Below are 13,408 nucleotides of genomic sequence, written 5' to 3'. Positions count from 1 at the left end.
GTAATTATTCTATTTGCTCCAAGGCAAGATTGCATGTAAAGACAGAAGTAATTTTTGAGAGTAGGGGGTTGGGTACCACTAAGATGCCTAGTAGATGAGAATTACAGTCATTAAGGTATCAGGTGGCACAAGATACTACTTTTTTAGTTCTAGAAGGAAGATGAAAGAAAAAAAGACCTATATTACAGTTTTAGAATTTAAGGATGGTAGACTTATTTTCAGTGATTTTTTTAAATTTTAATAGAAATCTTTCTCATATTACCTAACATTGTAGGGCATATATATCTTGTTACATTTTGACATAGTTTGTTCTCCTCTATATCTCTGTGTCTGTCTCCCTACCTTTCTGCTGGGGATCAAACCAAGGGTCTTGCACATACCAGGCAAACGTCCTATCACTGAACTACATCTCCAGGCAGCCCCCTTGCCTCAGCTTTTAACATTTTGCAATGCTGAAGCAGAATCTTTAATTTTTATATGATTTTAACCAAGTTTTACTTTAAGAAGACTAAGCCTAGATTAAACATAAAAATTACACTATTTTAAAAGCAGAACTCTCTCCTGCCCCTTATTAATATTATTTGGGAGAAAACCATTCACCAAAAGACAACATAATTCTATAAAGAATTTGATATGACAGCTGTACAAAAAGCCAAGCATGGGCCTATCTCTGGGCAGCACATCTGAACAAAGAATCACAATGACACAGAACACGGAAACACTTGAAAGTATAGCAGTTGGATGGTGTGGCTCCTACCAGAGATAAGAGAGTTCCCTTTTAGACCTCTACACACCACACACATATGCAATACTGTACAAGACACAGTAGTGGAATGAGACAGGATGAATGATTGAGAAGCCAGGATACCACAAAATGTCACCAAGTATTTAACATTTTTAAGACTACACAAAGAGTCCTTTTATTTTCAAAGGAGGGAGTGAGGAGCAGAGTCACATTATAAATCTCATCACTGTGCTCAACAGTCAAAACAACACAGAACTCAACATTCAAGACAAAAACAGACCTTTATTTTCTTTTATAGTTTTCAATGGGTTTCCTTGGTTTTTCTCAGATGAATATCAATTAAGTCTACAGGGCTACTGTTGTAACTGAAAACGTGAGAGCACCTTTATTTTCTTCTGTTCGTTCTCTTCTTCATCTCCTTCACATTTCCCTTCAGGATTCTTTCTCTTCTCAAACTTTGCTTTTTCTTCTCTTAGAAGAAGCTTGCTTTGGAAGATGAGGCAAACACTTGGTGAGGCCTGCTTCCCAACTGAATTTCTTTCAATGTGCCAGTTCAGCCATTGGAACACTGGCTGAAAACCAGCTCTTTAGCAATTTGAGTGAATATTTCTGAAAATTGGCAAAGTGTAGACCACATTCAAATAAAAGGACATACATAGGAGCCTTCTGTGATTCCCACTGAGGAAGTATATTACTGCTGCAATGACATTTTAATTGACATCTAATTTATTCATGAAATCTGGATCTATGAAGGAATAAAATTTTCCCCAAATCGTATTTACATTTGTAGCATATAAATTAGATCTGTGTCAGATCACACATCAAAAAAAGTTCCATTTTATGAAAGGAGAGCCCATATAAAGTCCCTTTTCTTATATAAAATTTCATTGATTGGTGAATTTGAAGGTCAAAATTAATCAATTCTGAACTAAGAGATGATCATTTCTGGCTGTCCTATATTTGGCAAGAATGGGAAAATATCCTCTTTGGTGTCATTCATACATGCATATGTGAATATGTATATTCCACTATGAGATATTAGGAATCTAGGAACATAGTGAATATCATAAAAGTTCATTGGTTTTCTGCAGGTTGCATATGATCACCAGGTAGTAAAAACAATAAAAAAAAGCTCAAACAGATAACCTAATGAAAGATACTAAGTTTGTTGCAATGTCTTAAAACTACTTATGAGCATATCATAATTTAATTCTTAATTACTCCAAATTTTTTGGTTAATATATTCTATTCCTTTAGACTCAGTGGTTTCCAAACTTCTTTGACTGTACATACTTACAGGCTAAAACAATTGTGTTGTTCATAACTTACACATATTTATTAGTCTATATCAGTCTATGCTATAAATATACACAAAAATGAAGCTGAAAGAGATAAGACATAAAACTTGAGAGGAATTCCCATTATTTTCTTCCTGTATGTTAATGGATTCTCTTTCAAAGATCTATACTGTGACTTTTCTATAAGGGGAATTTGTGTTACATTTGCATTTTCCATTCTCTATCTGCTATAATGCCTCATGCTCTCAACAAATTCAAATGGAGTGATAGCTGTCTTCATAAATAAAATATTCTGAAGACTGTGTAATTACTGAAAAGAAATTGTATAATAATGTTCATGTTTCTTTGATGAAAACTAAGGACAGTAAAATCTCACTCTTGTCTTCCCATTTCCCTGGCACTGAAATGACACTGTTGAAGCAGAGTAAAAGATGAAAACAAAACCAAGAATTGGGCTCTGAAACCAACAATAGGAAATGGATAGTTGATACATGTTTTAGAATAGAATTATATTCTTTTAAAATTGAACCATGATTTCCTCATGAAGACAGTTGTTCTTTCTGCAACACAGCTGTGCAATGAGCACACAAGGTTGGGAAGGGTTAAATTACAAATGATAGAGAAGGCTAGACATAGTAGTACTAGCCATCAGCCAAATCTGAGTAGCATTTGTTCTTAGACAATGAGAAAGCACATTCAGGCTTCCAGGCTAATCACATCAAGTATGAGAAACACTATTTTTGTCCCAAAGGGCAATTGTCATTTTCATTGAGACCACAGTACTACTTTTATGAATACTAATTTACTATCATGTCACAGAGAACAACTCATTTATATATAAGGTTATAGACTTTTAGTGGACTTAGTATCTTTGTAGAGTTTATACTATAGTTCATTTAATAACAAAGAGTTTATACTGTAACTTGAATTGTTTTATAGTTACACATGAGCTATTTTAATTCACGCCTTTAACAATCAACTTGCTATGTCTAGTTTTATAAAACTTGGGAGGAGGGCAGGCAGCTTGTTATTAGAAGAAAGTAAAGACTTTACAAGCTAGGTTTAAAATTTTCATTTATAGTCAATTACTTATTTAATAATTAGAAATAATTTATTTTCTTTTAGTCAGAATAACTATACTCAAACATTACTATTAGAAAATAGTTTCTTGGTGGAAAAAGTATTTTTAATGAGTAAAATCTTCTTTGAGAGGATCAAGTGAGTGGATCTACCTCCATTGCTAAGGTTTACTTTTCTTTTCAGATCAGGTAAAGCCTGTACTTACAAATTAACTATGTTCAGTGGTTCTAATTGTCAATTCTTCTACAATAGTAAAGCTTACTTCTATAAGGCTGTGACAAAAATAGATGAACCTAAAGTTTATTCTTTACTTTTTTCTGAGTATACAATTTCTGTCAAATTATCTAGCTTAATAATAACTACTCGACAGTGGTTGTATTACCAGGGTACAACATTTTTTTATGATGAATAGTTCAAATGGCAGAACATTGGTATCCTTAGCACTGACTTGCTAACCCCTAAGAAAGGATGGCTCTTTGAAAGGTAAACGCAGAAATGAGTGTCAGAAATCCAGATTTACCCACATAATTTAGAAAAAGCAACCAATAAAAATGGACGTGTAAGGCAGTAATTCATAATAGGGACAGCTTCAAAGCGAAACTAAGGGATAATTTTATTTGAAAAATTAATACACAGTCACCACACTCATTAATGAGGAAACCCCCTAAAATTCTTCAGATCATAAAGGTTTTCTATGATTTGAACAGGGAGAATAAACCAAGAGAATTTCATTAATATTAAATGCCAATAAAATGAATTTGACTTATTTCTATATACCAAGAACCACCATTCTTTAGATATACTTTAAAACAAATTAAAATGGTTAGAGCACAGAGGTAATTATAAGGCAGATCAATGTGATTTTTATTCACAACACAAATTTCATTTGTGAGAAAGAAGCATAGATTTCTTCTCATTGGTAAGGTATTTGCTATCAAGCATACTTAGCAAATTATTTCGCTATCTAAAAAGATCTGGTACCAACTGGTAATATTTTTATTTTAAGTAATTTATATTTTTACAGGTATTCATATTAGGCAATACCACACACTGCAGCAACAGGAAGAAAACATTTCATAATACAATATTAAATTATTTTCACTGCACAGTATGAAATATCCATTAATTAGCATTGAAATTATTACAGTGTATCTTATCCAACTAAAGGAAATTTCACATCTACCACAGAAGAAAAATAAGCAATATTGAGTCACTGGGGACCGAGTTACATAGTGTTAAATAATATCTGAAGCTAGTTTGAAAGACATCCAGACAAAATACTTTTTCAAATGTGGAAAACCATAGCCTATAGATTTGGAATATTTTACAGAAAAAGAATAGCTCATTCCAGTTTAAGAGGCAACATCACTTCTACATAAGTGCCAAGAAAAAGGAGAAAGTTAGGATTTTAGCTGAGGAATCTAATAAAGCCTGGCATGAGGAATTTCCTTCATAAGTGTCACTGAAAGCAGTCTGCCTTACACCTGAATATGCTTTAATAATAGAATAAACATATTAAGTTTCAGAGCAGGGTGTGTACACCTTGCCTTAATAGATTACACTTAATTTAGTACAATACAGCATGTCAAGTTTTAAAAATGCAAATACACTTAACATAGAATTTGCTTCCACTGCTTTGCCTTAACCAGACCACCAAGAGTCCATTAAACAAACAGCATTTTCTAATTATCGGTGCCGATCCCTCTCTTCCTGGTATCAGGAGAACACAACTGAGGTGTCACCATAGAGCCCTTCCCCAGGCAAGAACCTTTACCCTCTGTTCTCTCATAGAAAGGGCAGTTTTCGGCTATTGTGCTCCATCTTGATTGGTTTGATTTTATGCTAGTCCCACTGTAGAAAGCTCGAATTCTTCTTAAGAGTAGCCTGCCCCTCATAATATCCCTTTAGGGAGGCCCCAAATCCACAACACTTGATGGTCTAAACTTTTTACAAGTCTGTTTTCTGTTATAAACAGCAAGGACGAGGCCATTTTAGTTGCTTGCAAGAGGTTGATGTTGAGTCTGCGCCGTGCCGACTCTCTTCGATCTAAATTCTCTAAACATTAGCTTATCAATCTGTGATTCCAATGGGTTGAGTGCCAACAGAAGTGGATCCGATTTGGCATGGAGAGGTTCTACCAACTCTCGCAGTGTATTAGCCTAATATAATAAAGCAGTGATACAATATGATGAAAGACCTGCGAGAGCCATTATTCCAAAGCACATCAGTATTTGTATTAGAAATACCATCATGCAGTACCCATGAAGAGAAAATAGAAAAATATGTCTAGAATTGCATATGGTTTTAATACCATAATGTCTTTCTGTTGGCATGCAAGTCTACCTTGCCATAAATGGGACCGATTTTGACTTTGTTTGGAATGCCAATTTTCCAATTATATACAATAACTAGAAGACAAATCTTTTCCCACCTTTAACTTTTACATACATGTCTACAGTTTGAATCAGAAAAGCAGGCTAAAGTATTCTCCACATAGGTCCAAACCATCAGTCTTTTTAAAAGAACAAAATGGATTACTATATGTTTCCTCTTTTTTACTTAGTCATAAGGCATGAAGAAGGGTTTTCCTGTTTTTTGACTAGAAGGCTGTCTTATTGCTGTGACACAAATGAAACTGTCCTGATCCAGAAGAAGTAAAATAGCCTAGCTAGTACTGTTCTGATGAGGAGTCCTCAGAGTAAATGACACAAAGCGAAAAGAAAAAAGCTACAACAATAAGCATGACAAACAGATGATTTTACATTTGAGCATTAGCCACACATCGAAGAGTTGAGAAATTGGAAGAAAATAATGTTTTTGAATGACTGGAAAAGCGAAAAAGTGGTAAGAAAAACTAACATCTCTCTTTGTTCATTTTATTTTGCATCTTCAGGAATCTAAATATTGTCAGCAGATACACATCGGCAATATTTGTCATCACTAGCATAAGTTAGCATTTTATCTGCTGAATCCTGTCATGTTTTTGCTTCTATCCCCAGAAGAAACAAAGAAGGAAAAAGATCACAGAAAGCAATCTGTCTATTACAACATCCCTTAGAAAATGGGAAGGGAAATAACTGATATGTAGAAAATGAAATACAGTGTAGTTCAAAACCAGCAGAGGTAACTATTTATCATATCTTACTCTGTGCAGAAAAGGGGCTGAGAACTAAGTAATTTTCCTATGTAGGTCAAGTGAAGTAGTATATAATACATCATTATTTAAAAGATTATAATGCTGGAACTCTATCTCTAGGTCCTATTACTGATAATGCAATTTTAGACTAGAAAATCATAGTCAATATTACCTGGGTCATAAAGTCATATCTCAATTTAAACAGTCCTTAATTTTTCTATGTAATTAAATATTTTATAAGTTGTTTTAGACACATGAATCATTTCATTGCAGACGTAATATTATATGAATACTTTCATTTTTACTATATTCCCTAATGCACATTTAATGCACACTAAACTGAACTAGAGCCCTGGCAATCAATTGGGTTTAATTACACTTACAGTATTGTTTCTCTAAGATTACTGAATTTTATTACAGCAGATTGGGAAATATCTCCCCAGTTTAGTCCCTTGTCTCAGTCAAGATTGTCAGGGAGAATCACTATTTCAAAGTGGTGAGCATTAGTTACCAATCTGTTAATATTAGCACAAAAGACGGCAACTCCTTAAGGAAATGTAGCTCCTCAACTATTTGTGGTAAGTACCACTGACTAGAGACTCTTAAGGATGAAGGTGTTAAACACATATTTCTATGCACCACTTCTTACATACTGGATTAGAATTTCTGAGTATGGAACTCTGGAATTTACATTTTATGCAAGTAATAATTCTTTTGCCCATTATAGTTTGAGGTCTGCTCCAGGCCAGTTGTACTGGCAAGGGCTACCCAGTGGGTAGAGTTGGTTGAAGCAACATCAATAGCAAACCTGTACATACAAGTAGTTTCTAAGTCATTAGTCTTGAGGTAGGGACGTTATATAGCATTTTACTGCAGCCTGTCCATCAGTGGAATACTTTATCACTCAGCTAAAACAAGTTCAAGGATTTTGCTGAAGGATGTGTTGGAAATATCTTGGTCTCTTGAAATTACGAAAAAATGAAAGATGTCTTGATAATAAACTGTTTGAATAAATTCTTTAAAGGTAAAATTTAATGTCGACTTAAATATTTCCTATTTATTTTTGAGGCAAACAGAACAATTACACAGGTACTCTTAGACTAAGCCCAATTGACTCAACTGTATAGTTAGGTATGTGCATTCTGAATATAAACTAAAAACACTACTAGCAAGCCAGGCCAATCAGGGTAAAGGCACAAAGGGCTAAAGGTGCATGACTCATTGACAAGAGAGTTTGCAAACACAAACCCATTTCAAAGATGAGACTATTCTATAAAAGTCTATCATTTATTTCTGAGAAACTTGCATCGCCATGCCTTTTTGAAAGTCCCTTTGGAAATTCTCAAGTCAAGAATATTTTTGAGGAGTATATGTCTTTCCCTCTTTGTTTTATGAATTTATAAATGACTCCACTAAGGACCACTCAAATAATAAGTAGAAATATAAATTCTGGAAACACAAATTTTAGGAACATTAAAACATACATGGTAGGAATAAGTGATTTCAATCAGATGTTTGTAGTTTATATTAGAGTGGTTAATGTTGAAGTCATAAACATTTGTGTGAGAATAATTATGATTAAATTTGAATACAAAGCAGGTAAAAAATGTTTTCTTATTGAATGAGAGCAAAATACTTGAAATGAAAATGTGTGCTTAAACCAAATGAGCACCTAAGAATATTCTCACTTTAGTTTGAGTTCCAAAAAAAGAATTCATTCTATTTATTCGGGTTCATTCCAAGTAAGGCTTGAGGGCAAATCCAGGAGTAAAAGCTCAGACAAGTAGTCATAGACTGTTTGCATATAATTCAGGGTCACTGATAGCAGATGACCAAGCCTAGCAGTGACAACATAGGAACTTTGGAGAGAATTGTTTTGTGATTTGTTTTCAGAAGTTTATATAATTATCTGAAGTCTTCCTTTTCAGATTTTAGTTTTTCTTAAAGTATAAGTAATGATTACTTTCATCAATATATGCATCTGAAGGAATAAATGGACTTGAGGCTTGAGGGCCCACTTCCTTCTAAAAGGTTGAATTAAAAATACAAATTTTAAAAGTTGATTATTTTTATTTAATAAAATGGGTGAAAGGTTGGGAAAAATCTTTCCTTTTGTGAACTAGGTACAGAATTTTCATGATAAAGCACTCCTTTTCAAAGTAAGATGAGAAGTAGTAAAAATTAATGTAGCTTATACCTATGTTATAGAACCCAGGGGGATCTTTACAAAGTAAAAATATTTTGTTAACCTAGGTAGAGGCAAAATATTCTCAGATATTCTAAATGTTCCTCTGTGTTGCCAAACCACAATTTCATCCTATTTGCATAATTTGGAGAGGCAGGATATTTCATTCTGAAAGTGGAACTTTATCTTAATGTACATGCTGCTATAGCCTCAGAGTGTAGTTTTTACTTAGTAATTTGTCAGATTATTCCTCCCATGCTGACTGTTTGCATTAAAATTCAAAATTGCTATCTGAAGAAATTGAAGACCTAAAGCATTTATCTCTTTTCAGTGCTGGGGACTGAACCTAAGGTTTTATGTAATCTAAGCACTTCCCTCTACCACTGTTATGCTCTAGCCTAAAATGCCTTTAGAAATGAAACTTTTGTATTAGCAATAAGTGAAAAAGGTCTTGTAGTTTAATAGTCACAGAAGTACTAAATACATTAATGCAATTTACTACCAGTTTATTTTCAACGATGCAATTACTGATATGTTAGAAAAGATATACTAATGTTTTAGTCCCAGTTCACTGTTTGCTATTCAGATTTTAAAATGGAAAGTAAGAGGAATTAATTTTTATACATTTGTGTTGTATATTAAGGATACAATGTGTTTACGTGCATACAAATGTTATTCATCTATTATAATCCATTACTATTTTCAAATATTTCAGGTGAGTGATGGAGAGAGAGCTCTGCTATTAAAGGCTAGGCTCACATATTTCAACTGACAATATTATTAACAAAATAATCACGTTAAACTCTACCAAGACAGCCATTTTTCTGGTGAAGTTTTCTTTCAGAAGTATTAGTGGGTATCACTCTACTCACATTGGGTTGCTTTTGTGAAATTTTTTGTAATTAATAAATATTTTAAAATAACCAAAGATAAAGTGTTTGGTTACTCATGCTTCACCATGTTGTCCGTTTTCATTACTGAATTACTTTATATGGTCTAATTACCTCCTTTTAATATAAACATATAGTCATAGTAAAGTTTAAATTCTCATACCCCAAAAACATTCATTGTTCATCTCTAGGAAGTTTGGGGGAAGTTTTGTTTTTTCCCATAGTGGGCTCATTGTCTCATAATTTACATTCATTGTTCATCTCTAGGAAGTTTGGGGGAAGTTTTGTTTTTTCCCATAGTGGGCTCATTGTCTCATAATTTACATTCATTGTTCATCTCTAGGAAGTTTGGGGGAAGCTTTGTTTTTTCCCATAGTGGGCTCATGTCTCATAATTTAGCCACTTTGCTGCTTTAGCTATTGCACTAGGAACTAAGAAAAGGAGTTATTCTTATACTGAAAACCGAAAGATTATTTCCTCTCGGACTATATACTGCCTTCATTGTAGAACTCAGAAATGGATTTGGCTTACTGTTTTTGAAATTTGAATATTTAAAACATTGATTTTCCTCTTTCAATAGCTTCTAAATGTTAATGCTTTATTAATAACCTCCTTGGCATGCCAGTCTGACATTTGGGATAAATTTGCTCATTCATAACTTTGGCGAGGAGATAAGCTGCTTTGGGGGCATTGCCAATTGAATTTCAGGACCATCAAAAATATATTCTCCAGCAAAGCAAGTGCCAAGAACAAGAAGAAAACTCAAGATGATAGTCATTTATCACTAACACTTTTTCTTTACTTAAATCTGTTATATAGCTAATGTAATATTTCATATACTCTTTTTACTTTGTAATCTGCAATTATTATATCATAGACTGTGTCATGAAGCTCTTTTGTTAAAACAGTTTCACAATTCAGCATTGAAATTCCATTCTACTGATATGTATCATGTCCTTTACAAGAAAACATTTGGTAAAAATCACCGTAAAATATATTTATAAGAATGTACCACAGGTGAAACCAATTAGTACAACTTTTCATCTTAATGAAAAACCTGAGTTAATGAGCATTAATATTAAATCTTAGCTATTTTAGAAATTAATGGCTACTAGATTTTGAACCAGGAAACTTATCCTGTATTTGGCATATAAAAGTACAGAATCTAGAAACTTATGGGGAGTGTACCATCTAAAATATTCTATTAAGTAGGAACTTCATTTCTCCTTCTGGACAATATTGTATAGCATTAAATTTTACTGGAGAGTTACAGAGATGCAGACTCTCAGTGTTCTTATGGAAAAATATAAAGTTACTGGGAAAGGTTGCCATATCTGTGTTTTTTAACATTTAGTATCATATGTTGAATTTTACACTCAGAAAAGTAGACTCATACAGGAACTTCACTAGGGTGAGAGTTTCTTTTATAAAAATCAAATGTTTGAAATGTCAGAAGGTTCCCTGTAACTTAAAATGTAATTTATGCCGAAATGTGAAAAAAGTCTAATCTTAATACATTTGCTTTTATCTTCAAACTAATCAATTTTGTATTAGTTGATGGGGCTACATTAGAATTCCATATTTCACTGCAACCCAATCAGAACTTAAACATTTCTATGCATTATACTTTATAAAGGACTATGCTGCCTTCTCTAGCATAAAAAGATACAGCTGTTAAGGAAGAAAGGCTGCATCAAGTCACTTTTTACTTCATAGAATCATGCAAAAAAGGGGTACATTTAGGATTCTCAAGTTTTACCTAAAACCCCTTAACATTTACTTTGGTTACTATCATTGTTTGTGGAGGAAGAGAAGAGCAAAAACAATAATAGCTATGGAGTAAATAATTTATCTATAACAAAAATGATCACCAAACCAGTCTTATTTATTTTACATGTGTATGTGTTTATGTTATTAGCATCATTATTGTATGCATAAATACAAGAACACATACAGGGCTATGTTTTCAGAGTTCTTTGATACATATATACATACTACTACACAAATTTCTATATGTATACATACACACATATACATATATGAACACATTATAAAACATACTAGTTTGTGTGTGGTTCAAGAGCTACTTCATCAGATCTAAACACATAAGGTTATAAGATGATTTATCATGAAATATTACATCAAAATCTTATTAAGTCCATGAATACTTTAATCAAGGTTCTAGAACAAGTTATCTCTTGATTTGGTTCTGAAGTGCAGAAGTAATCTAAAAAACATCAATCTTGGATTCTGAGACAAATTCAGAAAATCTCAAACTAAATTAAAAGTAGTTTCAAATCATCATTAAGTGTGTATTAATCATTTATTACTATTTAGGAAGGCTGTCACAGAGTTTAAAATAAGACATTATTCCTCTGCAATAGACGATGTATAGTACATACCATAACTAGACATAAAACCAGAACCAGATCAAAGAAAACGTCAGTGTGACATTTTCTTTCTCCTTACTATAAAACTTTAGTATAACAGTAAGACAGCCCGTTTTCTTTCCTTTGTAGAAAATCAATAGATACCTCAAAAGTGTAAGTAGCAACTCTTCTTTAACAAAATAATGTATTTTAATTATGAAGGCCTTGAGAACCAAGACCTTAGTTCTTGCCATACTAGGGATGATTACAGATATTAGTTGTGCTTGCAGATTGGTCACCATGGTGATGAAAAAGTCAGATTGGGAAGTAGATACTACATTACATTGCTCCGTATAGAAACAGTCAAGCTGAAAACAAATGCTGCTTCTGTATTTAGTATGGGCAAAACCTGAAGCTCTAATGAACTGATACCTTGCCTCAGGAGCTGCTAAAGCAACTTAACAAATCTAGTTAAATCCAGTCTGGCGTGGTGACAAATATCTGCAATTTCAGCACTTGGAAGATCAAGGTAGAAGGGTCTCTGTACATTTGAGGCCCAGGGAGTGGTGAGACACTGTCTTCTTTTTTTTAAAAGACATTTCCCTTATATGTAATTTCTCATTTGTAATGGATTCCCCCCAAGACTTCTTCACACTCTTAGTCATGTGGCCTTTGTGATCTTTTCAATGTTATTTTTTTCAATAAAACTCTTGTCTGACCAGCTAGGATTGCATAAGAAAGCTGCATACATCTACTTAAAATCTTAAATGTTAACTATATGATAGAGGTAGAATTTTTGGGAAGACAAGAGTCTGAAATCACAAGTACTATTTCTGGCACATCTACATCAAGGAAGATGAACTTAGGTCTTATGTGAAGTAATAATGCAACCACTATAGGTTATTTTCTTTGAATGGTCTATGGTGCTAAGTTATTTGAATGTCATTAGTATTAGGGCTAGATGAAGGAAAGGATAGATTATCAATGTAGCTCATAATATATTTTGTAATGTTTCCTGTGTCATTGATAGACGCTGATTAGAAACAGGAAAAATATTTTAATCACCTTACTGTCTTGGGGGGCTGTTGGTAGAGGTATAGACAAATGTTCAATAGGGTGTGTTTATTGCTGTTTGGAACTTGGTCCTTTAGATTTTGAGTGATTACTTTTCCTTCTATGGTGCATGAAACAGGAAAATAGGTATCACTGTGACAAAACCATTAGTTATTGTTTTAAGAAATTTAAATGACATATTATAAACTTACTCATATCTAATTTTCCATATACTACTGAAAATGTGACAGAAAGAGTAGTCAAGTTTCACTCAAATATTTGAGCAATTTACTTAATCACTCATTTCTTTTTCAGCTTTCATAGTATGATATGCTGTTATAAAAACTGGGTTCAAATCATTTTAAATCTAAATTATTACTTTCCAATCATTAATAAGATCTGATTTCTTATATCACTGGTTCAATAACATAGTTTTTCTAAAAATTCAATTATTTTTGACTAGGGATAATTAAAAATCACAAGAATTAGCATTCTATATTACTTGATTAATTGTCACTCATACTTTCATTTAATTGGGTTATACAGCCACCTGAATTATGAGCTACTAAGAATAATACACAATTAAGTCAAATAATTCCAATTTAAGATAAACTCTGGTTTTAGAAATCAAGCAATAAGTAGAATAAAAGTT

General features: G+C 32.9%; 1 protein-coding gene across 5 annotated transcripts in view; it reads right to left on the bottom strand.

The window, feature by feature from the left end:
- The window catches only part of Cnksr2 (connector enhancer of kinase suppressor of Ras 2), a 222,923-nt gene that overhangs the window by 13,357 nt on the left and 196,158 nt on the right, over positions 1 to 13,408 (bottom strand). The window contains exon 21 of one of the 5 annotated variants that reach the window (XM_005074249.4): positions 3,712 to 5,282. The exons of the other annotated variants lie outside the window; for them this stretch is intronic. Within the exon in view, the coding sequence (XP_005074306.1) occupies positions 5,278 to 5,282 (5 nt within the window). The 3' untranslated portion in view covers positions 3,712 to 5,277. Of the gene's footprint in view, positions 1 to 3,711; positions 5,283 to 13,408 lie in introns of those variants that run through there. 5 annotated transcript variants of the gene reach the window in all.

The sequence above is a fragment of the Mesocricetus auratus genome, unplaced genomic scaffold (genome assembly GCF_017639785.1).
Source record: "Mesocricetus auratus isolate SY011 unplaced genomic scaffold, BCM_Maur_2.0 Super-Scaffold_100003, whole genome shotgun sequence".
Lineage (NCBI taxonomy): Eukaryota > Metazoa > Chordata > Mammalia > Rodentia > Cricetidae > Mesocricetus > Mesocricetus auratus.
The sequence above is the reverse complement of the archived record's forward strand: the minus strand, read 5'-3'. Positions and strand labels throughout refer to the sequence as shown.